Below are 27,206 nucleotides of genomic sequence, written 5' to 3'. Positions count from 1 at the left end.
TAGGGCTAATAGCTAGATAATGAGATAATGAGCCAACTGACAGCTATTTGGTCCTTATGAATGATGGTCATTAAAGTACTCAAGCATTTGTGGCGACAAACTAATGATGTTAACTTCTGTATCCCCTGATACACAATGATCCAAGCTGGGATGCTCTGCAGTGTTGTAATTAAGACTTGTTTGTCAATCAAACAATCAAGATTTGTATCTGTTCACCCTCTATAATCCTTTATAGTACAACCCCATTTCCAAAAATGTTGAGGCGCTCTGCAAAATGTAAATAAAAACAAAATTCAATGTTGTGCAAATCATTTAAATCCTGTATTTAATTGAAAATAATACAAAGACAACAAATCAACTGTTAAAACTGAGAAATGTATTGTTTCTTGAAAAATATATGCCCATTTTGAATTTCATGCAAACAATATGTTCTAAAAAGTTGGGACGGGGGCATGTTGATCACTGTTTAATCAACCCTTTCTTTAAAAAACTGTATGTTTAGAAACTCAGGAAAGTTGTAGTTTTGAAAGTAAAATGTTTTCCCATTCTTGTTTGATAGAGGATTTGAGCTGCTCATCAGTTCAGGGTCTCCTTTGTTGTATTTTTCATTTTATAATACAGTAAATGTAATCAGTAGGTGACAGGTCTGGACTGCAGGCAGGCCAGTTTAGCACTTGGACTCTTTTACTACAGAGCCACGCTGTTGAAATACAGAATGTGGTTTGACATTGTCCTGAACTAAGCAAGGTCTTCCTGAAAAAGATAGTCTGGATGGCAGCATATGTTGCCAAAACATGCATATGCACGCACTGTATTTCCAAACATATTCGCTCATCTGCCTTCACATGCATATGAACTTGAGTGACATCCCATTCTTAATCCATAGGGTTTAATATGATGTGGGCCCTCCCTTTTGCAGCTATAACAGCTTCAGTTCTTCTGGGAAGGCTTTCCAGAAGTTGGAGTGTGTTTATGGGAGTTCTTCCAGAAGTGCATTTGTGAGGTCAGACACCTCACCTGATGTTGGACGAGAAAACCTGGCTCTAATTCATCCCAAAGGTGTTCTATTAGGTTGGGGTCAGGACTCTGTGCAAGTTCTTCCACACAAAACTTGCTCATCCATGTCTTTATAGACCTTGCTTTGTGCACTGTTGCGCAGTCATGTTGGAACAGGAAGGGGCCATGCCCAAACTGTTCCCACAAAATTGGGAGCATGAAATTGTCCAAAATCTCTTGGTCTGCTGAAGCACTAAGAGTTCCATTCACTGAAACTAAGGGGCCAAGTCCAATTCCTGAAAAACAACCCCACATCATAATCCTCCCTCCACCAAACTTTACAATGCAGTCAGACAAGTACCGTTCTCTTGGCAACCGCCAAACCCAGATGGAGAAGCATGATTCGTCACTCCAGAGAACATGTCTCCACTGCTCTAGAGTCCAATGGTGGTGCTTTACACCACTGCAATGGATGCTTTGCATTGCGCTTGGTGAGTCAGCTGCTCAGTCATTCATTACATGAAGCACTCTACGCACCGTTCTTGGCCACATGAAGTTTCGAGGTCTGTAGTGATTGGCTCTACAGAAAGTTGGCGACCTCTGCCGCTATCTGCCTCAGCATCCACCGACCCAGCTCTGCCATTTTATGTGGCAGACCACTTCATGGCTGAGTTGCTGTTGTTCCCAATCACTTTCACTTTGTTATAATAACACTGACAGTTGACTGTGGAATATTTAGTAGTAAGGAAATTTCACAACTGGAGTTGTTGCACAAGTGGCATCCTATCATGGTACCATGTTGGAATTCACTGAGCTCCTGAGAGTGACCCATTCTTTCACAAATGTTTGTAGAAGCAGTCTGCAGGCCTAGGTGCTTGGCTTTATACACAAGTGACCATGGAAGTGATTGGAACACCTGAATTTAATGATTTGGATGAGTGAGTGAATACTTTTGGCAATATAGTATATCCTTCAGCATTAATGTTGCCTTCACAGATGTGCATTGAACTGTATTTTGATAACAAGCTGAGTGGTCTTTAGCCCAGAGGACACAGAGTCCATCATCTCAAAAAAGTAATTCAAATGTTGATTTGTCGGACCACAGAACACTTTTTCACTTCCCCTCTGTCCATTTTAAATGAGCTCTGGCAAAGAGAAAGTGGCACCATTCCTGGATCTTGTTTCTATATAGTTTCTTCTTTGCATTTAAGAGTTTTCATTAGCATTTGTGGATACAGCACCAAACTGTTTTCATAGACAATGTTCTTCAGAAGTGTTTCTGAGTCCATGCAGTGATTTCCACTACAGAATCATGTCCGTTTTTAATGCAGTGCTGTCTGAGGGCCCAAAGATCATGGCCAGCAAATACTTTTTTTTTTTGGCCTTGTCCCTTGCATTGATTTTTCCAGATTCTCTGAATCATTTAATGTTATTTTGTACTATAGATGATGAAAGGCAAAAGTTCTTTGCTATTTTATTTTGAGAAACGCTATTCTTGAATTGTTGTACTATTCAATCATGCAGAGTGGTGAGCCTCTCCTCATCTTTACTTCTGTAAACCTCTCTGGGATGCTGATTTTATACCAAATCATGTTACTCACCTGTTGCCAATTCACCACCAGGTGTTTTTTTAAGCATTACACAACTTTACCAGCCTTTTGTTGTCCCTGTCCCAACTTTTTTGGAACTTTTTGCTGGCAACAAATTCAAAATGGTCATATATTTTTGAGACACAATAAAATTTCTCAGTTTCAACATTTGATATCTTGTCTTGAATATAGAGTTTAAACGATTTGCACATTATTGCAACTTTTCACAGCGTCCCAGCGTTTATGGAATTTGGGATGAAGTAATGTCTTCCTTTAAATATATGGTTACTACATATGTCAGTAAGTTAGTGTGTAAGGTCATGCATATTCACTCATCTACTTTTCAGTATTTGTTGTGTTATGGCCAGGACTCTTACTGTTCTGTGAACCTTGTCCTCCAGGTCCTGGTTTATCCTCTGCAGTGCTGCATAGCTGCTCTGGATCCTGTGAGAAGTAACAGGAGATGGTCTTCTGTAACACTGCAAGCTTCAGTTACACACTGAAGACAGACTACATTAAACTGTGGCATAGATATGAAAGTTTAATATTATCATTAAAGTAATTTGCAAATGATATTACAAAACAGGGACTGTAATTATTTTTCATTTATACAGTACTGTGAAAATATATAATGGCAGTAATGGATGTTTCATTTACAAAGCACATTCTCCTTTGCTTGGGTTCCAGCACATTAGTGTAATAATGACAGAACCTGCTTTTTAGTACGAGAGAATCACTGTCATCATGCTAGGTATATTCATATTGATATATCTTTCTTGTAAACTGCCAACAAGTGAGCCTGCACTGGTTTTTAGGTGTTTTCTCCAGAGAAATCTGAAGAGTCGACAAAAAAGCATTACTAGAATTTTGAACACAGACTGCTAAACACTGGTCAAATATAGGTGTAAGGTGACACAGTAAAAATATCATATTCCTTTTTGATGCTATATAGATCCCTTTCCAATAAGGTTCTATATATCACATTCTCCAAAGAAGAACTCTTTCACAATCCTTTAATCATTCAAAGGGTTCTTTAAGCATTCATGGTTCTATACAGAACTGTTTCCTTTATTAAAAAACCCTAGAAGAACCATCTTTTTTAAGTGTGAAGAGTGGAGTAAATATGGCCTGATACCTTCTGGCCATTTTCATGACCTTGTAAAAGAAATGGATTTTTGAACATCAACCATTCTCATAAGGAATGGCTAATGTTCAACTGTGAGTCATAGGATCCACATTATAAAAAAATCCTATGAGTAATAACTGAAAAAGAATTTCAGATATTGTGGTGTGAAAGCATATGACCCAAAAAATAGAACTTAATACAAAGTTTTCTTTGCTATACTTTACTGCGGTTCTCCCTTCCCCTCTCTCTCTCTCTCTCTCTCTCTCTCTGATCAAAGTATAAAGATAATAATAGTGAAAGTCTATCTTAGTGAAAATGGGTTATTGTACTGTGTTAACCTTTTTTCCCTGTCATATTCTATACCTGGGCTGCCTTCTCTGACGTGTCATGTCTGACGTGTCTCTGACGTGTCATGACGTGTTATATTTTCATTCCATTGGCAGACTGTTAGCGTACAAAAATAAATCCAAAGTAGCATGAATGAAACGTTTACTTATGGCCTCTGAACCTGTTCACCTCCTGGAATGTATGGGGACTAAACAAACTTCTCAAGCTAAAGCAGGTAATGAGTAGGATAAAGCAAATAAAAGCCAAAATAGTTTTTCTTCAAGAGACCAATTTAAGTCATGAGGATGTCGTTAGGGTGAAGAGAAAATGGCCAAGGTGGGTGTTTTCGAAATCTCTCACCTCACATTCATGAGAAGTCATCACTCTCATACATAATCTGTGCCTTTCTAGTGCTTTAGTGTTACTGAAGATTGATTGGGAAGATACCTAACTATTTCATGTAAAATTCTTTCAGATTAAATGTGGTTATTAAATAATAATTCAATAATATGATGAATAATAATTCAGCTTTTTATTTCTAATTCAGATTTTTATTTCTAATTCTTGTTAACTCTGCACTAGAACCACAGCTAGATAGATCCGCTGGAATATATGCATCCTCAAGCAAGACAAGAGCTACTTTCATGTGTATCAAAAAAACTTTAACCTGCTTAATGTGTGGAGAAGTAAATACCCTGACCAACTAACATTCACTTCAGTACTTGCAAGACTTTGTCCAGAAATTATACTTATCAAGTCTCAGCTGATTTAATATCCAAAATTGCAAGGTGTTGGAATCATAGCATTATGATCTCAGATCTCATGCTTCTGTTTCATTATTTCTTAACTTCCCTAATGTTGTGCATCACTCTGTAGAGGAAATAAGCAATTTAATTATTATTACATTGACTTTGAATGTGAGTCTAGGGTAACCCAAGTCATCTATCCCAGACTGACCACACAAAGTAAGGGAAACATGCTCACACAAAGGATGCTTCAAATAAAGGACAATTTATTGGTTTAAATATCAAATATATCTGAGTATTTCTAAATTTATCTGAGTGCAGAATCTTTTTGCTTTTTGCTCAGGTTTTGTTTGGTCTAAGGCCCTCCCCCTGGGAGGTGGAGCCCAAGCACTGATACACCCTTCTCACGCAAGGGTAGCTTCTCCAGCTGTTCACATCTCCAGCTCTGATTGATGTCACACAGTCCAGAAGCACCTTGCCCCACAGGAATGTCATAACAGACAGTTTGAATGACAAGGTATCGGGAACCAATACACACATGAGAAGAGACACAGGTATGTATTCTGTATAGTTTCTAGGTACAGTTCCTTATGAGTAACTCTACCACAACATGATTGTGAACTGAAGAGAACAAACAAAACCACAAATTAAAAGATATATATAACAACTATTACTGTAATGACACTTTTCACTATGCACTTTACACTACAATATTGATGCATCTCAAGGTTAGTCATGTCTATAATATGTGCTGTTAGACTACCTCATACCACTCAGTGCCTGCTGTCTTGTAAATACAGTGAATCTGTCTCATATGCCATGGAAAAATGTAAATATATACACTTTTACACTTTATTTATTTATAAATACACTTTATCTTGTACTTATGTCTAGATTTATTTCCATTTTGCATTTTTCTGCATAGTTTATGTAAGTTTATGTGTAATTACATGTCTTCTACCTATCTACCCATGTGCTACTTGATGGCTCAGTGACTCCCATCGCCACCATCTCCTTTATTTTCTGCCCCAAATCTTCTTTCTTAGCCAGTGAGGAAAGAGCCAAATTAGGGTAGGATCACCAGTACTGATGCTGTACAGCACTAAGTTGGTCTTCCTGTATAGCCACAAAGATATTGCTGTAATGGAGCAAGAGCTCCCACAGCCTCTGCCTCTGTTCTTCCATTACACCCGACTCACTCTGCCGCTAGAAGTCACACACTATTTACAGCATCACGCAAACCTCCTCTGTACTCACTGGTGCTGCCCTCTGCACCTTCTGCCGCCTCAGAATGCATCCTCGACACAGATAGAGAGCTATGGTCAACACTGCTTGGTAGCTGTGTTGTTCTGTTGGCAGGCCTTTCCTTCCCAGGCCAGACACAGCTAAATTGTGGTGACGGCTGTGTATTGTGGGTGATCTGCCATTGTGGCAGGGTACGTCAGTATAGGCTTGTTTAGAATAGATAAAAAACTCTAACTTTTCTAACTCCTTTCTTTGATTTTGGCTGGTCCATAGCTTATAGTCTCACTAACTACATACAGTTAGTATAGTATGTGTAGTTCTTGTAATCTATTACTGTCCTTTTACTGTAACTGTAATGGAATACAGTTACATTTTTTTTTGTGTTATATTACATAACATTGTTACATGTATTCTGTTACTAACCAGCCCTGCTATTGTGCTGTATTACATAACACTGTTACATTTATTCTGTTACTAATCAGCTCTGCTAGTGTCTGAGTGAATAAAGTGAAATCTGCTAGGAGCTGAGTGAAATACGGCAGTATGTAAATTAAATTTACAATAGTTGCAGTAGTGAAAGATGCAAGTAATTTAACTGGATTAAATCTAGCACAAGGAAACTGGGAAACCTCTGTAAACTGTACCTATTATAATATCCATCAGAGATGAAAACACAAGGTGCTTATATTAGACTTCTACATATCACTTTTGTATCACTAGTCCCATTAAAGTCAGAAAATCAGTGGTCTGTGTGGAAATGTTACGCATGAAGCCTAGAAACTACATTGCAATTCGCGAAAAGCATGCAAACATTCAGGAGGGGACATCATGTTACCAGTTAAATTGGAATACAAAACTAACCAGGTGTTTATGTTCTTGTGCAACCCAAGGCTTGAAAACATTATTGACTGGAAACCTGGCATTGAGCAAAGACAGATATTTTTATTTATGTTCAAAATGATGTCTACTGTGCAATCATGTTGGAATTGGCAAAAGTGACTGTGACATTATGAAGGTGGAGTTGGTGGAAGTAGTTATTCTAAGTGGAGGGTGAGGCAGTACTTTGCTGCGACACAGAATAAGAAGAAAATCTCAACAATCTTTCGAATCTCACACTTTTTTGAAAGAAAAAATGGCAGAAACATCACGTTTCCATTTTTTTAGCATGCATTGGAAAACGTCATATTTTAATACAAGTATCCAAACTTTTGCAAACATTTGCTGGCTGCTGATTGATAAGATGAGTAAATGTAAATTAAACAAATGCATTTCTTGAATAGTTCTTTATATAGTCCCAGGACAGTGGGAAAGCGTTAGGGCCTTAGAAAACATGTAGGAAAATCAGATGCATTTTTAAGTGTTATCTAATACTGTGGCTAGCTAATGTTGCCAAGTAAGGTAACTAGCTTGCTAAATTGTTTAATAACATGTTAATCAAAAATATCTAGCTATCTCTCTTACTTATTAATGTTAAAGATTCTATGAACATTTTTGTGGCTGTTCATTAATTCAAGCAAACAATGGAATAGCTTTATAAAATCAAGGTTAATCCAAAATAAAATAAAAAAACAATGTATGCACTGCAGGTGAAGTGAATTCTGGACTCTTCTTTCTTGTTCGTTGTGGATTAGTAGGGATGGTTACTGAGTGGGTTTAAAGTTTATCGATAGGCAGGGATCTAATGTTGATCATTAAAAAAACATATCATCGTGTTAATTTTTTTTTGGAAATTTGACCATAAGTTGTTGCTTAGTCACTCCAAAACATATTTTGAGTCATATCAGCCCTTTTGAAGGAGTCGTATACACTCCCCAATAGTGAGACAGTGATCATTGGTCCAAAACATATGACATAATGTAAGCAGGCAGGGCAGAGCAATGCCTGAGTACACTGAGCAAATTTATCATTATGCTGTTCACCTTTTCATCATGTGGCTTTAGCAAATACCAGACAATAGTTAGTTGCAGCATTAACATTTATTTAAAGGGCAATGAAAAGTATGACAAAATGGCTGAGACTTGTGTTCATCAGTATTTCAATCTATTAGAGCAGAAATAAGCAATGTTTTCTTTTTGTCTTTTCTAAACTACATTGTAAAAAGGTCAATAAATGAATGAAGATGGGCTCAGCGCATGCCATGCTCATGACATTTCTGCCAACTCTGAAGATAATTGTCATAAAACTAAGGGGAGTGTTACTGACATCAAAGATCCAATATGACCTGCTTGCAACATACAAGGGTTATGACTGGGCATGGCATTTTTTAAACAATGTGGACAATTACTGGCTACTTTCATAGACCACTACTTTGTTAGTACATCTTGAATGGGCGCAGAGAGACTACAGTTCATATCATTTCATGTAATTTTTATGTAGGCACCTGTTTCTTTTTTCAAAAGCCCTGAAATTTGTATATCACAGTGCACTTATATTAATTGCTAGACACTATTTTCACATGCATCAATGTAAGCTTTATATTAAAGCGAGTTTATTTTAAAGTGACCGTTGGCAGTTAGTGAGAAGCTGCATATTTTAAATTGGCAAAACTTTCATTGATCATTTTACTTATTTCACAAAAAAGACTTATTTTAGCCATGACACTTAGTTTTGCCAATTTTTTAAATAGTTCATTAGTTTCAATTTTATTTGTGGCTGTATTATTTTAAAAGGTTATTAGTTTTTTTTTAAAGAGGCTGTTATAATTATTGTAATATTTTATGCATTTTACATTTAATTTGATACTTTTGTATTTTTTTTTGTAACAAAAATTGTATCAAACACTACTGAGACACAGAGTTTTAGTCCATAGGCTGAGTCTTACTCTAGCCACAATGCTGGATTTTAGTGTTTTAATGAAAAGTATTTTTTGCAAATGAATGTAACTGTATGTGCTCAACTACTCAAAGCTGTGTTTACTAGTTATGTAATGCCTAGTGTTTTTGAATTATGCTAAAACTTTCACTACTGAAAAAGTCACTAACAAAACATTTGGCAAATAGTAGAATGGTCAATGTAGTTTTGGGGATAGCAATCCCACATAACTTCTAACCTGTGCAGCTTGTCAGTGAATTTCTCCAGCTCCTCCTGTGCACGTCGGAGCTCAGTCTCCAGGTACTGACGAGTAGAGTCAAACTCACTCTCCAGCATCTCCAGTTTATGGGTAGTGTAAGACAGACGTTTTCGCAGGTCCTCCTTCTGCTCCTGCATAGAACTGAACAGACAAAAGATTAAACATGTTTCATCACATGATTTAGTCATTTCTTTTGCTCAGCAGCTGAAGACATTTTCGGGCAGAAGTAAGTAAAAAGAAAGCAGGGCTAATATACTGTATATATTCTGTATGTTCAGTGTTAAATAGAACAGTTCACAACTTCAGCAGCAATAAAATGAAGCTAATACACAGTGCTGCCATGAATTGCAGCCATTGTAGTCACAAATGAACAAAGACACTAAGCCAAAAGAAAACATATTTACCCGAGATGTGATTTAAAGAAAAGCTGTATTTAAGCAGCATAGGAAAAGCCAGACCTCAACTGGATGGCAGGTGTCTGATGATCAATAAAAACTGGATGGTAATGATTTTCCCTTAACTGGGTGGAAACAAAGACACTGAAATGGAAGAATCCTCCTGACTCACTTCTTGCTAACTAGGAGGTACATTTTGAAGACTCTTTTTCACAGGAATGTCTCTGTATCATGAGAATTTCAATTGCTCATCCTTGTGTAGAATTTAAGTGACTGAATGATGGGTAGTTTTATTGCAGTTTTGTATTCAAATGTTTCAGGAATGCCTGGTAAGCGTGAGTATGTGGGAAAACACGAGAAAGGCAGAATGAGAAGACAAAGGCATGAAAGAGACAAATGCAAAATTAGGCAAAGGGCAGTATGTAGTAAGCATCAAACAGTCATGGAAATTGATATGAAGTAGACAGGGCTTTGACTTTGATGGTTTTTGGAACAGAGACAGTAACCCTGGAGCTGCTCAATATAACATTACTCTGCATACACAAGATCCTGTGACTTCCAAAAAGGCAAGGGGCAAAAAACAGCAGAAGAAAGAAAGAACACAATATACTATAGATGTAGCCCCTAGCACACTGTAATTTGCCTTTGGGGACAAGTTTTTTTATGGTAAAGTGATTTGTTGACATTATATAGCATAACCACAGGAAAACTTTAGCTAAACCCGGGAAATAGCCCACATGCAACTATGGTCTGATTAGAAGCAACAGTACTTTTTAGATTCAAAATACACAACACATTTACCTATCTTGCAGTGTTGTTACAGTACTGCTGTTTTATGTCTATGTACTATGTATGTCCTGGTACCTTGATTTAGATTTTTTGCTAGTTGGTGAAAATACTATACCAGTCCTTGCATGGAGCATGTAAACTATCTGCCCTATTGCTGTTATGTTGTTGTGAAGTGTGAGAATCAATGATGAATATCATTTGAAATTGTCATTACTCTTACTGTGACATCTTTTTTATCTTTTTTTCTGATGTATACAATGATTTCATGTGGCTTTTAGTGTAGTTTTCCCAATATATCATTTTTAGGTTGTTTTTCTTTGCTTTGTGTGTAATTGCACTGGAGGTTGGTGATCAGAAACTGTAAGGACCCTAGGTTTTCTCTGGGGAAACAGACAGTAGTTGCCTGTCAGTGTAGATTCTGATGACAGAGTAGAGAGAGAAAAGCTTTACAGTCACACAGATCATGACTCCCAATGATGAATTACGAATCACCAAAAATGAATAAGCATGCCCCCTATAAAAACGTGAGAATAAGAGATAGATCAAATTCAGAAATAACTTCCTTGCTCAATGTAAAAATAAAGCATGGGCCCTAGCTAGACAAAATGGTGACAGAGACCATTGGCTTATCTTCAGGCAGCTGGGGAATAAATGTACTTCTTACATCAGAAAAGCTAAAGCAGAATTCTACCTCCAGATATTTACAAACTCAGCTACAAATTCCTCTAAATTCTGGAAGACAATTAATTTGCTCAATAATAAATCAATGCCCATTCCATTTCATGTTCTAATTAACAATCAACAGTTTACTGATCAGAGATTTGCCAAGCATTTAATACTCACTTTGCAGCTGCTGGACATTTATTCAATAATATTATCATGGAAGCACCTTTCAATGAAACAGATACACCCTCTGCTGTAAGACATTGTCTCTTCACAATTCACCCTTTTTTTCCTCACGTAGTGGGTAGAATTACAGTCCAAGGTCATCGTCACAAAACAGGTGAGGGCCAATTCCAAAAAGCATAAGAAAGACAAAATTACAAACATAACACTAGCCAAACAGTCCAAAACAGGACAGGAAAAAACGTAGTTAAAAATACAAGGTCCGAAAATCAATAACCAGGCAATAAATCCAAAGGGCAGTGCAAAAAGGGCAAACTCAAAACACAAAAGCAAAGGTCAAACACGAGAAATATGTACAGAAATAAACGCTCAGTAGATCACAGATCGGATACAATACCTCACAACTTCTCTAACCTGAAGTCCAGGCTTATATACTAAACTATGTTTGTCATATGATGCATAAGTGACACAATTTAGTATTCGGGAGAGCTAGAGCGCTGATAGGAATGCGAAGTCATATGAAGATGAGTATGACTTCCCTGATAGTTCAGATGACTATCATTGTTGGCCGGTGGAGTGGAAATCATGTGATCTCCAAGAGGATTCTGGGAGATCAAGTCCAAATCCAACGAGGCACTCAGAATACGTGCCAAGCCTCCCTCATCTCTGGGAGTCCAGCAGCCTACAAACAGTGTAGACTGATGCTCCATCTATCACGTCCAGGCAGGGATGGCATGACATCCAGTGAAGCCTCGTCTAAGGGCCCTGCAATAACAGGTTTAAGCAAAGAGACATGAAATGAATGTGAAACCCTAAATTGAGGGGGTAAGTCTAATTTATAAGTGACCTCATTGATTCTTTTAACAATTTAGAAAGGTCCTATGTATTTTGGGAGAAGCTTCCTACTTCCCTCTATATTTTGGAAGTCCTTAGGAGCCAACCAGACTTATCTCCGGGCTGGTAGACGGGAGTCTCATTCCTGTGATGATCAGCCTGCTCCTTGTTTTGTCAAAGCACTTGTTCAATCCTCTGATGCATCTGTTGTTCACTCCTCCGCATCCAGGAATCTACAGTTGGAACATCAGAGGAAGCCCCAGTCCTAGGTGCTATGGGAGGTTGATATCCCAGAATGCACTGGAAAGGAGTCAAACCCATTGCAAAACTCGTGAAAGAATTTTGGGCCATCTCGGCCCAGGCTAAGAATCGTGACCAGTCTGTGGGATTCTCATGGCAAAATACTTGTAGGAATTTACTCAGTTCTTAGTTCATCTTCTCACATTGACCATTAGATTGAGGATGATACCCAGAGGTGAGACTAATGGATACTCCAATACTCTCAAAGAAAACGGTCCAAACCTGAGAGACAAAATGCGGTCCCTGTTCTGACACAATGTCCTCAGGTATCCTGAATAAGTGAAAAACATGGTTGAACATGACTTCGGCTGTCTGGAAAGCACTAGGAATGGAGTTGAAAGGTACAAATCTGGCACCTCGGGAAAATCAGTTGACAATTGTGAGGATGGTTGTATAACCTTGTGATTCTGGTAAGTCTGTTACAAAGTCTATAGCAAGATGTGACCAAAGTCGATCTGGTACTGGCAAGGGGACTAATTTACCCATGGGCAATGACTTATGTGTCTTGCACTGAGAGCATGTAGAGCATGAAACAACAAAAGAATGTGTCTTTATAGATGGACTCCCACCAATATTTGTATATATATAGCTGACGTGTTCTCATGTCTCCAGGGTGGCCAGAGGTGCGAGATGAATGGGCCCAACTAATAAGATGTGTGTGGAAAGAAAGGGGTAAATAAATCTTATCAGGCGGACATTGGCCAGGAATTGTTATGTTGGCTAACTCTTTATTAATGGCTTCATCTATCTTCCATCTAATGGAGGATATAGGTACTTCCAGAGGAAGAACGCGGGTAGCGGTAGCTGGTTTAGGGACTATTTGGTCATCTTGATATATCCGAGAGAAAACGTCTGCCTTAGTGTTTCTATAGCTTGGTCTATAGGTAATATTAAAACTAAAATGGGAGAAGAACAGGGACCACCGGGCTTGTTGGGCATTCATATATATAGCATTATGTAGATATTCTAAGTTTTTGTGATCTGTCAACACCACAAATGGATGGTTCGCTCCCTCTAGCCAATTGCGCCATTCGTCCAAAGCTAGTTTAACAGCAAGTCATTTTCTATCTCCTATTCCATAATTTTCTTCAGCGGGAGATAATTTATGTGAATAAAAGGCAACCGGGTGTACTTTCTGAGGATTTCCTGTGCGTTAGGATAATAGATCTCGGAGGCATCTACCTCTACGATAAAGGGTTTGGATGGACCTGAGTGTCTGTGAATGGGAGCAGCTGTGACAGCTTCCTTTCATTTATGAAATGGGTCCTCTGCCTGTTCTGTCCATTTAAGCTTCTTGGGACTACCCTTGAGTAGTGACATAAGAGGGGGTGCTGTAGTGCTAAATGTATGAATGAATCGGCGGTTGAAATTAGCAAAACCTAAGAATCTTTTTAACTCTTTCACTGAGGATGGAGCAGGCCATTGGAGAACTGCATCTATCATTTGATCACCCATAATGACTCCTTGCACACTGACTACATATCCTAAAAAGGAAACAGATTCTAGATGAAAATCAGACTTTTCGCCCTTCAAATAAAAGTCATTGTCTAGCAACTTTTTCAAGACTGACCGAACATGTTGTACATGGGTATCCTTATCAGGCGAGTACATGAGGATATCATCTAAGTATGCACTAACATATTTACCGAACATGTCTCTTAGGACCTCAATGACGCTTGAAAGACTAAGGGGGGGCTTTAGAGAGTCCAAAGGGCATCACTAAATATTCATAGTGGCCCCTAGTGGTCACAAACGCAGTCTTCCACTCATTCCCCTCTTTGATTCTAATCAAGTTATAGGCACTCCAAATGTCAAATTTCGTGAAATAGCTGGCTCCTTTGAGTTGTTCTACGGCTACCAGAGCTAAGGGAAGAGGATAGGGGTAATTTTTGGTAATCTGATTGAGGGCATGATAGTCTATACAGGGATGCAAACAATCATCCTTCTTCTTTATGAAGAAGAAGCTAGACGCAATGGGGGAAGTAAAGGGTCTAATGAAGGCTTGTTCTAGTGCTTCCTGAATGTAAGTATTCATAGCTTTCTCTTCTTCTTGGGTCAAAGGATAGATCCTAGCTTCGGGAAAGGTGGAGTTGTCTACTAGTTCGATAGCACAATCATAGTCTCTGCGTGTGTTTGGTAGTGTTATTCTTGTTGAAAGCCTCTTTTAAGACTGAAAGCAAAATTCAAACCATCTGAGGATTGTGTGATCAGACCAGGAAATGGAAGGGCTATGTCTTTCTAAAGAGGGCAGGCCTAAAATTATTTCAAAATCAGACTGTTCAATGACTAGGAATGATAAGGTCTCTTCATGTATGGCACTGTTCTGTAAATCTATAGGTTGAGTCACTTTAGAGATTGTCCCCAAGCCTGCTGGTCCTCCATCTAGTGTAGCCACTTTCAACAGAGTGAAAGTGGGATCTGTAGCTGCTCCACAAGTCAGGCGTGAATTAAATTCCCTTCAGCTCCAGAATCTATTAGGGCTGAGAAAACAACAGATTGGGGATGACAGTATACAGTCACTGGTAACATGAAGGATTTAGAAACCAACCCCTTTGTGAGAACATTCACCACATTAGCACGTGGAGTATACTCCATGTGGTGTCCAGGGGTCGGCGTCTTATGCGTTTGTGGTCTGGCTCATCACTCACGAAGTTGAAGTCTGGCTTTACCACAATATAAGCAGAGTTGATCTCTCATCTGACGCTGTCTTTCCTCTTCTGAGAGACAGGAGGTATCACACTGCATGGTTTCCGATGTCTCTCTGTGCTCAGATGTCGTTCTGACTCTGGTAGCTAGTCTTCTGACATTCTTTTCTGTTTTAGGCTTGCTGTGTTCATGCAAGAGATAATCTAAGCGCATGGCCAGAGTGATGAGCTGATCCATGTTTAGGTTGTCATTTTTACTTGCTAGTTCCGTTAAACATAACTAAAAATGCTGCCTCATTTCAGCCACTGCTAGCAGCTAACATATGAAACTCAAGGGAATAATCTGCTACCAAATGGGTCCCCTGATGCAACTTAGCAAGTAATTCCCCACTGACTTTGCCTTCATACTGATGGTCAAACACAGTCTTGAATTCTTTAAGAAACTGAAGGTATGAGAAGCGATGAATAAGCGATCAACAAAATATATTCTTAACAGTGTCTAAATAGCTGTTAAGCATCTAATCCTAATCCTAACCCTTAATTTAATTGTGAAAATTGGATCAAATAATACCAATTGTAAATGATCAGCTTCCATTATAATCTTTACCTAACAAACTATTTCTGCAAATTCAACCAATACCAGCTTATCAATACCCAACTAATTAAACAGTTAAATAGCTAGTTAAATAGATGACAGAATGGGAGCATCTCATTTTAGGCTTAGTAAGATTGAGTACCATGAATAAAAAGGCTTATGTACTTACCATATTCTAAAAATGCTGACTTTACAGTACAAGACAGCATGACCTACAACTACTGCAACCAGTCCCTACCAGATCTGGTGATATTAGGTATAAAGAGCCAACATCTCAAATGACAATAATTTGAACTAGCCAGTATAACTACAGTTTAGCAACACATACAGAAAAAACATTTCCTAGTGCAGGCATTTCTGAACTCCTTCTTTATAGATATGGAGGCAAATTTATGCTAATTTATCCATATCTTGCTCTGAGAATCAACATTTTTTTTAATGATCAGCGTAAAAGTCCATTCCTTGAGGATGTTAACTTGCACAACAAAGCTATTTCTAAACATCAGCTCAATTAAGGAATGTCAGATTCATGTAGTAGTAACTAGCACTTGTTAAAGCATTTGACTTAATGATGCTGTAACATACATTTTTATTATCTATCTAGGTTTTAAAAACAAAAGAAAGTAAGATATTTAAGGAAGATATCATAGCAGCTGAAAGCTGTACTGTCACTGCTAAAGTCTTAAAAACGTAAGAAAAGGCTCTAAACAAAAGCATAGTACCCCTAAAAACAATCAAATAAACAACAATGTTTACATAAACCCCCTCTGTTTCTACATGAAGTTAAAGCAATAAATGTACAAAGGCTTCCTGATGCCACAGAGTCTTACAAACTACTAGAGCACAGTGGGCATCAGTTAGGTGTTTGAAGGATATTTAATTTTTTAGCACTGTTACATGTTCTCAAAACAACCCTTCACAGAATCATACAACCGTTGATTACTGTCTGCTTCCCTCTGTCCCCAGGCCTCTCCTTCAGTTAAATCCATGTTACTGTCAGACTTAAACTTGCACACACATTTACTCAGGGATCCACAGTGTTGTTGCCTGAAGCAGTTCCAGTTTTTGGGTGTTAAAGTAAGGATTTTGCAGTTGCCGTGTAGGAAAGTGGAAAGGCATGTATTGTATTCCTGCCTTCTCAATAAGAGGCAAGATCTCAGAACCTGGCAGGGTGACACACACTTTTCCAATTCAGCCTCTAGCCATGTGCTCTGAATCCAAAGGTCAGCTCAACCACACAGACACAGGTGTTCCAACAGGGTGACTAAAAGAGGCTGCAAGAGGTACTGACTAGCAAAAAGGTTATGACAGCAAAATCACAACCTGGCCTGGAGAGTTCTGTGCACATTACTGAAGTTGATGTGCTCAACCCATAGAGAGTTCAGCTGTGTCATATGGCTTTGATTTGTGCAGTCAAGTAAATTCATAAAATTACAAAATTAATATTGTCATTATCTGAGCAATACCTTGTACTTCCTTTTTTATTGTTTTTCATTTGTATTAAAGGTAACACTTTACAATACTGTTTCACAGGTAATAAGGAACTGATCAGGAACTAAGCAGGAATGAATGAGTAGTGCTACATTAACCCTTGAATAACTTAAATAACTACTATTAACTACCAAGGACTACTAGTTAACCACTCAGTAGGTAATAATGAACTAATGATTAGGGTAGTTTACTATTCTAGTCTCATAGAGAATCACTTAGTAACTATGGTTTCTTAGAATAACTATAAATTACAGATCAATTCAATATTAATTGCTCAATAGCTGAGTTTGACAAGGTTCCTACTGAACTACTAACTGATTTAGTGTATTCTAACACTGCTAACAGTAGTGTGTAGTTTCTACAATGTAATGGATTATACCCTCGAATTATATTCACAAAAGCAGGTATCTTCAGAGAAGACTGGAGCATGAAACCACACTGTAATGACTGGTGTTCCTCATGCATTTGTTCTGATCAGAAACCTTAAAAGGCTAATTTACATCTTCATATTTGGCAGTGTGAACCAGCTTGCACATCAGCCTACAAATGGGACGAATGCTAAAACACTTGTACTCAGATTAGTCTGCTTAGCTCTCATCATTAGAAAAGAAAACACCATCCTTTTTTGCAGGAGCACATGTGCCAGTGTTTCTTCTGTACAGTAGCTCTCCTTTAATGTCCTCTTGAGGGCAGGGTCAGTTGAATAGAAGGCTCACAGAAATATCATTAATATCATTAATACCACATAATATCATTATTATCTACTGAGTAGTTAACTAGTAGTCCTTGGTAGTTAAGAGTAGTTACTTAAGCATTAATTCAGAACTACTACTATTTGTTCCTGCTTGGTTCCTGATTAGTTACTTATTATCTACAAAACAGTATTGTAAAGTGTTACTGTATTAAAAGTTAATGATGAATGGACCAGTGAAAATTGTCCACAATGTTATAGAACCTTGCTCTAGATCTTGCTCTATAAACTCATATTTGAGTGTTAGGGACATTTTTTTCTTTCGGCTGTAAAGTTACCTTTTCGGGATATGAGATGTTCTTCTGGCAATATGTAGCCATATGCCTCCATAGTGTTTTCCTGTCATCACCTCATGGTTTTTGAGGTTTGTCTACAAAACCAATTCATTAAATCCAAATCGTCATCTGATCTAATTAACCAGAATCATACATGAACTAAATTTATTCTAATCAACCATACTGCATCTTTAGCTTGCAGCATCTCTCCTATGGTCCCTCCTGCTCACTCTCTGAAACTGATCCACAGTTCTAAGACAGAGGCTTTGTTGCTCTGGCACAGACTATGCTAGATGTGAGTTGCATAACTTTCACTGGACAAGGCAGAAGTATATCTTTACAAAAAACATGAGCAGAATTCTAAGTATAATTAACATGGACCATTATAAGTAAAATGGTTATTTACCAGTCCTTGACAAGTGGCTTACTTGACTACAGGTTGTATTAACTTTGTACAGTCCTAAAACTTCAACATGTGGAGAAATTAGGCACCTAAACCACCAGCACATAGTAAACAATGGGTTAAGTGACCCTTATTAGTCCCACAATGGGGAAATTCCACCTCTGCATTTAACCCATCCGTGAAGTGAAACACCACATACACACTAGTGAGCACACACACACTAGGGGCAGTGAGCACAATTGGAGCGGTGGGCAGCCCAATCCACAGCACCCAGGGAGCAGTTGGGGGTTAGGTGTCTTGCTCAAGGACAACTCAGTCATGTGCTGTCGGCTCTGGGGATCGAACCGGCAACCTTCCGGTCATGAGGCTGGATCCCTAACCTCCAGCCCATGACTGCCCCCATGTTGCCAACATTGTCAAAAGCTTTATATATTGGCCTGCACATTATCTAGCTCCAGCAGTTTTTTTTCAAGCTTTGCAAGATTTCAGAACTTGTAAGCTTCTCAAATTCTTCAGCAGTGTAGTGATCTTTTCCTGCAGGATATTTATTACATTTATTTTCCTCCATATAATTACTGGACATACATAAAACTAAAGTGTAATGGTAAATTTGTACTGATGCATTATGATATGTATAGTAAGTCTGTATAAAATTGGAGGTAATAATTCATCATGTGCATAATAAAGATAGATTCATATTTACTAAACTGTCTCAACAATCAACAACTCCCCAAGGATATCTGTTGCTTCACCTGTAATTAAAGACAATACTAATAATAATTAATAGTAATCAAGTATGAAATTATGTAGCATTAACTTAATGGGACATTATGAATGATTGACAGTGTTTTGTTTAAGTGCACTTATGAAATCTCCATAGACACAGAAATGCATAATATCTTTTTCCAGACCTTTCACTACTTTTAGCCAGTGGTGGACGAAGTACACAAATCATGTACTTGAGTTAAAGTAGAGATACCCAATATTAAAATATTACTCCAGTGAAAGTAGAAGTCCTTACTCTAGACCTCAACTTGAGTAAAAGTACAGAAGTATTTGCCTTCAAATGTACTTAAGTATCAAAAATAAAAGTACTAAAAGATTAATTATGTCTCTAATGTGCTGTTATCATTTTTGTAACAAGACTCGCTTCATGAACTCATTTAGGTGAAAAATCCTCCAGTGTCTCTCTTGGTAAACCAGTCTTTTAAAAGAATGTCATTAATTAGTCTGACACCGATCTCTATTAAAATGATGTCATTGTGAGACACAAAACACTGAAGGCAAACAGTTTCCATCAGGGAGAACTGAGCGGCTGTGAAATCACTTTTAACAAACAAGTAAAGTTTCAGTTTAAAATTACTTTTGTACTTAGTTGTAAGTTGAATAAAAAATTGCTTTAAACTCAGGTTCACAAATACGTTTTCCTTTACTATATTGATCTGTAGGTCTCTGTTCATAAACTAACCGAAACTAATTTACTATAAAATGAAAGTGTTTGTATGAATTCAGAAAAAAAAGAAACATGCCAGTAACGACTGCATGTGTGTACATATTTCTATATTTTGGTCTATTTACACAAAGTTACATTAGTTCCATCATTTAGGTAGACGTATGTGCTCCCAAATATTTACTTACCAGTTACATGTAATTATGCATAATAATATACATAGGTTTTGAGCAAATATACACTGCTCAAAAAAATAAAGGGAACACTTAAACAACACAATATAGCTCCAAGTAAATCAAACTTCTGTGAAATCAAACTGTCCACTTAGGAAGCAACACTGATTGACAATCAATTTCACTGCTGTTGTGCAAATGGAATAGACAACAGGTGGAAATTATTGCCAATTAGCAAGACACACTCAATAAAGGAGTGGTTCTGCAGGTGGGGACCACAGACCACTTCTCAGTACCTTTCTGCTTTCTGGCTGATGTTTTGGTCACTTTGGAATGTTGGTGGTGCTTTCACACTCGTGGTAGCATGAGACGGACTCTACAACCCACACAAGTAGCTCAGGTAGTGCAGCTCATCCAGGATGGCACATCAATGCGTGCTGTGGCAAGAAGGTTTGCTATGTCTGTCAGCATAGCGTCCAGAGGCTGGAGGCACTACCAGGAGACAGGCCAGTACACCAGGAGGCGTGGAGGAGGCCGTAGGAGGACAACAACCCAGCAGCAGGACCACTACCTCCGCCTTTGTGCAAGGAGGAACAGGAGCACTACCAGAGCCCTGCAAAATGACATCCAGCAGGCCACAAATGTGCATGTGTCTGCACAAACAGTTAGAAACCGACTCCATGATGATGGTATGAGGGCCCAACGTCCACAGATGGGGGTTGTGCTCACAGCCCATCTCCGTGCAGGACGCTGGGCCAGAGAACACCAGGATTGGCAAATTCGCCACTGGTGCCCAGTGCTCTTCACAGATGAAAGCAGGTTCACACTGAGCACATGTGACAGACGTGACAGAGTCTGGAGACGCCGTGGAGAGCGATCTGCTGCCTGCAACATCCTTCAGTAATAGTGTGGGGTGGCATTTCTTTGGAGGGCCGCACAGCCCTCCATGTGCTCGCCAGAGGTAGCCGGACTGCCTTTAGGTACCGAGATGAGATCCTCAGACCCCTTGTGAGACCATATGCTGGTGCGGTTGGCCCTGGGTTCCTCCTAATGCAGGACAATGCTAGACCTCATGTGGCTGGAGTGTGTCTGCAGTTCCTGCAAGATGAAGGCATTGAAGCTATGGACTGGCCCGCCCGTTCCCCAGACCTGAATCCGATTGAGCACATCTGGGACATCATGTCTCGCTCCATCCACCAACGCCACGTTGCACCACAGACTGTCCAGGAGTTGGCGGATGCTTTAGTCCAGGTCTGGGAGGAGATCCCTCAGGAGACCGTCCGTCACCTCATCAGGAGCATGCCCAGGCGGGAGGTCATACAGGCACATGGAGGCCACACACAATACTGAGAATCATTTTGACTTGTTTTAAGGACATTACATCAAAGTTGGATCAGCCTGTAGTGTGTTTTTTCCAATTTAATTTTGTGTGTGACTCCAAATCCAGGCCTCCATTGGTTAATAAATTTGATTTCCATTGATGAATTTTGTGTGATTTCGTTGTCAGCATATTCAACTTTGTACAGAACAAAGTATTCAATGAGAATATTTCATTCATTCAGATCTAGGATGTGTTATTTGAGTGTTCCCTTTATTTTTTTGAGCAGTGTATTTTGTGTGTAGGCAAATACACAGCAGTATTTGGCAGGATATGCTATAGTTTAGGGGTTTACATTAACTTTTAAAATGTTTGTGTGTGTGATCTCTGATAAAGGAAGAAAGGTGGGGCCTTTGCTGTCATTTAAAGAACTGAAATGGCACCACAAGAACACACTGTAAAGCGAACTCTGTACACAAAGGCAGTGTTTCTCTTTTTGGACTAAGATTCATTGTTCACAGAACTTATACTACATAACAGCTTCTCAAATATAAAACCTGTAAGATTAAGAGAGCATATTCATATAGTCATAGACTTCAAATAAATACCATCAAAGAAAATATAGGACCAACTCCCTAATTCATAATGGAGTGCAACTGCCTGTGTGACATACATCCTTAAAACAAACACATGTACACGCATTCCTGCATGCATGTTTTCCTGAAGACCTTATTGTCTTACCGTTTGTGGGCTTTACGTCTCATTTTCAGACCAGATCACTGTGCGCATGTGCCTATATCCTTGCTTTCAGCAGTAAGCATCGCAATGAACCATCCCCAGTCCCTCACCAGAGAGAGAGCTGCTCTAAGCAAACAGTGAACACCTCTGCGCAGACTAAGGCACAAGCAAACAAAAGAAAGCACGTAAGAGGGAAATGAGTGAGAGGAGGGAGGGAGTGAGAGAAGGAAGGGAGGGACGGAGTGAGAAAAGGGAGGGAGTGAGAGAGGGAGGGAGTGGGATAAGAAATGAGCACATAAGTGGAAGAAAGTGACCTACCTTATGGCATGTGTCTCTCCATTGGAGGCCTGGGAAAAAAGAGAGGGAATAACATCTACTGCTTGTGAATTGGCACAGTAAGCATTTAATAACACAACGATCGTTCATTTTTAATACCAAATATCAGAGTTACTATTTTGATAATTTATAGATGTTTGTACCTTTTCATAATCTAATGTTTAAAAACAGAATAATAAAATAAAAAGCCTGTAGACCAGACGGGGTGCGGAGTGAACACAAGTTAGAAAATATGATTTCAATGGATTATGGTATAATAATGTAGTACTAAAGGTACTGAGATGTGCCCCTGAGGGTACCACCCCAGCAACAAGAGGGGCATTGCAGTGACAGTTTTGTTTTAAAAAAAGAGGCATGCCCAAAAGGCACTGTAAGCCAACAAAAGCTCTTTCTTGTCCAACACACATTTACAGCATAGAACTGAAAAGGCTAACCAAGCCAATTGGAGGCCACTAAAAGGAATATTCTGGCTTAAAACTAGGGTTCAATGTATTTGTTGTGTTGTGCAGTATTCTGTAGCACAGCATTGCATCTCTAACCCATCATCAGTTTGGTAGAATTCATTATTTAGTACTTTTGTTTTTTTTATCCGTTAGTGTTCTCTCAATACACTACTGAGCAAGCATTGCACAAATACAACATAGAACCTCTGGAAATCACTATGGCGTAAATCAGTCCTAACTGTTAGCATAACCACATAACCACAAAGGTGGCATTAGTATAACTTTGTCAAAGAAATTGTGAAGAAAATAGTGATTCTGAATTTATTTAGCACAAGATGGATACCAGAAGTTTTTTTTTACCTTTTCAGCCAGAGTAAAGATTGCAAACTAGATAGCCAGGTAGCTCCCTTGCTAACCTTAGCTATAATAAGATGTCAGCATTTGAAACAGCCTGCCCCACAAAAATCCACTCAAAAGCAGTTTTTGTTCTACAGCTTTTTCAAGATATGCCACAAGAATTTGATTTTACTAGTTTTTAAACTAAACATGTAATACAGCAATTCTGTATTTTGCAAACAAGTAGATTTAAAACAAATGTAGCAATGGTGACATTTTTCATTTTGGAGAAAGTGTTCCTTTAAAACTCTAAACAGTAAGTGTAAAAGCCACAACTACATGAACTAATAGGCAATGCATACAGTTTCAAACAGCAACCACTAAATCCAACAAAAAGCATGAAATGCCAGAAGACCAGCAGCCCACAAGGACTTGGGGGACATTTAATTTAGCAGTTTACATAACTTCAGCGAATGATAAACTCTGTATAATGAGGAATTTGTATTAAAATACAAAGATTTACAATATGTGAAATGTGATCATAAAAATGGTGGAGATGACACAGAAAAAATTATTGCAAAAATTATCAATGGAGAAAATTCTGTAAATAAAAGTCCCACTAAAACTTCACATCAGTATAGTCCCTAGCACTGGTGGTGAAGATCTATGAAAATTGTAAGCATAAGATACATATACACACCACACAAGCATAGTAGGATGACTCACTGGTGTACTGACAGTGCTGTCATGCTCGGTGACAAGAGAGCTTACTCTGCACTTTGAGTAGATCCAACCAAAACAAAATCTTTCCCTGTATTTGTCTGACAGTACAGAACCTAGACTTCAGTGTGGGAAGGTGGGCAAGGTCTTGTTAATCCCCACAACCTTTTATGCTTGAGTGTATTTCTGTATTATATTGTAAACAGTGATGGTAATTGTTGTACTAAATCAAGCAATATGCACATGTGAGGACAGCAGATTGCAATATACATTGATCAGAAGAGTAAACAGACTTTTCAATAACACTTATACATACACTAATATTTCCAAAAGTATTTCCTCGTCTGCCTTCACATGCATATGAAATTGAGTGACATCCCATTCTTTGTGCACTGGTGCACAGTCATGTTGGAACAGGAAGGGCCATCCCAAAACTGTTCCCACAAAGTTGGGATCATGAAATTGTCCAAAATCTCTTGGTCTGCTGAAGCATTAACATTTCGTCTCACTGGAACTAAGGAGCTGAGCCCAACTTCTAAAAAACAACACCACACCATAATCCCCCCTCCACCAAACTTTACACTTGGAACAATGCAGTCAGACAATTACCGTTCTCTCTAGAGCCCAGTGGTGGTGCTTTATACCACTGCATTCAATGTTTTGCATTATGCTTGGTAATGTAAGGCTTGGATGCAGCTGCTCAGCCATGGAAACTCATTCCATGAAGCTCTCTATGCTGTTCTTGAGCTAATCTGAAGGCCACATGAAGTTTGGAGATGTGTAGATATTCACTCTGCAGAAAGTTGGTGACCTCTGTGCACTATGTACCTCAGCATCCTCTGACCCCACTCTGTCATTTTTCATGGCCTACCACTTCATGGCTGAGTTGCTGTTGTTCTCAATCGCTTCCACTTTGCTATAATACCACTGACAGTTGTGGAATATTTAGTAGTGAGGAAATTTCACGACTGGACTTGTTGCACAGGTGGTATCCTATCATGGTACCATGCTGGAATTCTCTGAGCTCCTGAGAGTGACCCATTCTTTCACAATGTTTGTAGAAGCAGTCTGCAGGCCTAGGTGCTTGGTTTTATACACCTGCAGCCATGGAAGTGATTGGAACATCTGAATTCAATGATTTGGATGGGTGAGTCAATACTTTTAGAAATATAGTGTAGATATGTGAATATATACAACCTCTAATTCAGCTGTGACCGGGGTACCTTCAAAAGCACCTGCTGGACCATGGCTACTAACTACAACCCCAATTCCGATGAAGTTGGGACGTTGTGTAAAACATAAATAAAAACAGATTACGATGATTTGCAAATCCTTTTCAACTTATATTCAATTGAATACACTACAAAGACAAGATATTTAATGTTCAAACGGATAAACTTTATTGTTTTTTTCAAATATTCACTCATTTTGAATTTGATGCCATATCATATATTTTCTCACCGTTTACCTTTGAGAATTGCACTATAGCATTCAGCCTAGTGGATAAAACAGACACTATGTCATACACTATGTCATACCATATGTACACTCAATGAATTAAAGATACATACCTCAAAAGCTTGCTTGTCTGTCTGCCACTACCTTATCCATGCATATACACTCTCTCTCTCGCTCTCTCTCTCTCTCTCTCTCTCTCTCTCTCTCTCTCTCTCTCTCTCTCTCTCTCTCTCTCTCTCACACATACACACATTTTTTGAAGAGTATTAAAGGCTACGTTTACACAGCAGGTAAAAGAGGCCCAAATTCGATCGTTTTCCTCATATGTGACACTGATATGTCATTTGTGTGTCAGTGTAAACAGCAAAATGCGCATTGAATCTGACATTTTCAATTCCGCTTTCCTATGTGGTACTGAAATCCGATTCACATCCGATCTGCGGCAATGCGGCTCAGTCTGAACAGCCAGATCGGAATTCATGCGACTTTTACGTCAATCCAACTCGACATTCGTCATCATTTCGTGGTGCTGAGACTCATTAACATTTAGGCTGATGATTCTGTACAAAACAATAGAAGAAAGTCATCGCAGCCGCTCCGAATTTGAAGAGCTGAGCCTGAGGCTGCAGCGTTTAAAGAATTTGAGGACACGAACCAAAGAAGTGGCCGTGGCAGAATAACGTGCCCTTTTTACGGCGAACTCAAAAACATTCTGGGTGATGAGCCCAGCTGTCAACTACTGGAACTTCAGAATCGCTCCTGTGATGCTGGCGAAGAGACACTGAAAGCTCCGGAGTGACAGGTGTTCGCTGGCCGTTATGACTGTTTACCTCCGCCTTGTGAAGTATTGTTCTTTCGCGCATGCGGGTCGGTTTAAGAGCTGATCTGTTCAGATTGATGTCGCACACAGATCACATTAGTACCAGCCCTTGCACCCCCCCTCAACACACACCTTCCATTTTATTTCTCAGAATTTGTGGTATTACACTATTCATTCTATGTACTTACACAGTAAATGACAAAAATTTGCATTCTAAAATGAAGGCTGTATTGTAAAGTGCTGCTCAGAAGTCTAATCCAGGAACCCATCCTATTGTGGTATTAGTAGTAGGTGTTAGTAGTTCTGCCACTTGTGAACAGGCTACCTTTGGTCAATGGCATTTAGGTACGAGCAGTTCCAGACAAGAAACAGCACCATGTGAATCATTAAACAGGTTCTCTTGCTTTGCAGATGGGTAGGGTTGGGATAGCTACTGAAAACTTTCCCAGAATTTGTAGCTAGCCTCAATGGATCTACTTTTCCAGAAAAAAGTAGTGGCTAGTTTTCAGCTATTTTTTTTTAAATAGTGCACTAAATTTTAGCTACTTTCAAAGTGTGATTGTCAAATGTTTGTGAATCTCCACCTGACACATCAAACAAGACTGACTGACAGTGTGAACAAGACACTTCAGTTAATCATGTGCCAGAAATGAAATTAAAAAGCTGCAAATATACAAAAAGATAATCAAAAAGTGAATTTAAGTGTAACCAACAATCAAATTTACACAACCAGGTGCGACATCTAACAAAAATGTAGACATTCATTCATTCCAGGTTTTTCCTAACAAAAATCAACAAAAATATCCACATAAAACAAAATAACTTCGTACAAAGCATTGTCAACTGTTGAAATAAAACTACTCCAATTTAGAGACCTTTGTTAAATTTCAGCAACACTTTAGCCTGTAGTGAAATTGTAGCAAAAATATTACTATAGCTACACAAAAATTTGTAGGCACTACAGCGAATAGCTACATTACACAAAACTGTA

At 38.7% G+C, this 27,206-nt stretch overlaps 1 protein-coding gene across 1 annotated transcript in view; it reads right to left on the bottom strand.

Annotated features, from left to right (window-relative positions):
- The window catches only part of LOC108437015 (brain-enriched guanylate kinase-associated protein), a 43,972-nt gene that overhangs the window by 14,667 nt on the left and 2,099 nt on the right, over positions 1 to 27,206 (bottom strand). Inside the window, exons 2-4 of the mRNA XM_017713836.2 lie at positions 22,421 to 22,449; positions 9,079 to 9,240; positions 2,963 to 3,029 (exon numbers count right to left, since the gene is read on the bottom strand). Of these exons, the coding sequence (XP_017569325.2) occupies positions 2,963 to 3,029; positions 9,079 to 9,240; positions 22,421 to 22,449 (258 nt within the window). The remainder of the gene's footprint in view (positions 1 to 2,962; positions 3,030 to 9,078; positions 9,241 to 22,420; positions 22,450 to 27,206) is intronic.

Source organism: Pygocentrus nattereri, chromosome 10 (genome assembly GCF_015220715.1).
Source record: "Pygocentrus nattereri isolate fPygNat1 chromosome 10, fPygNat1.pri, whole genome shotgun sequence".
Taxonomy (NCBI): domain Eukaryota; kingdom Metazoa; phylum Chordata; class Actinopteri; order Characiformes; family Serrasalmidae; genus Pygocentrus; species Pygocentrus nattereri.
This window is presented reverse-complemented; position numbering and strand designations above follow the sequence as displayed.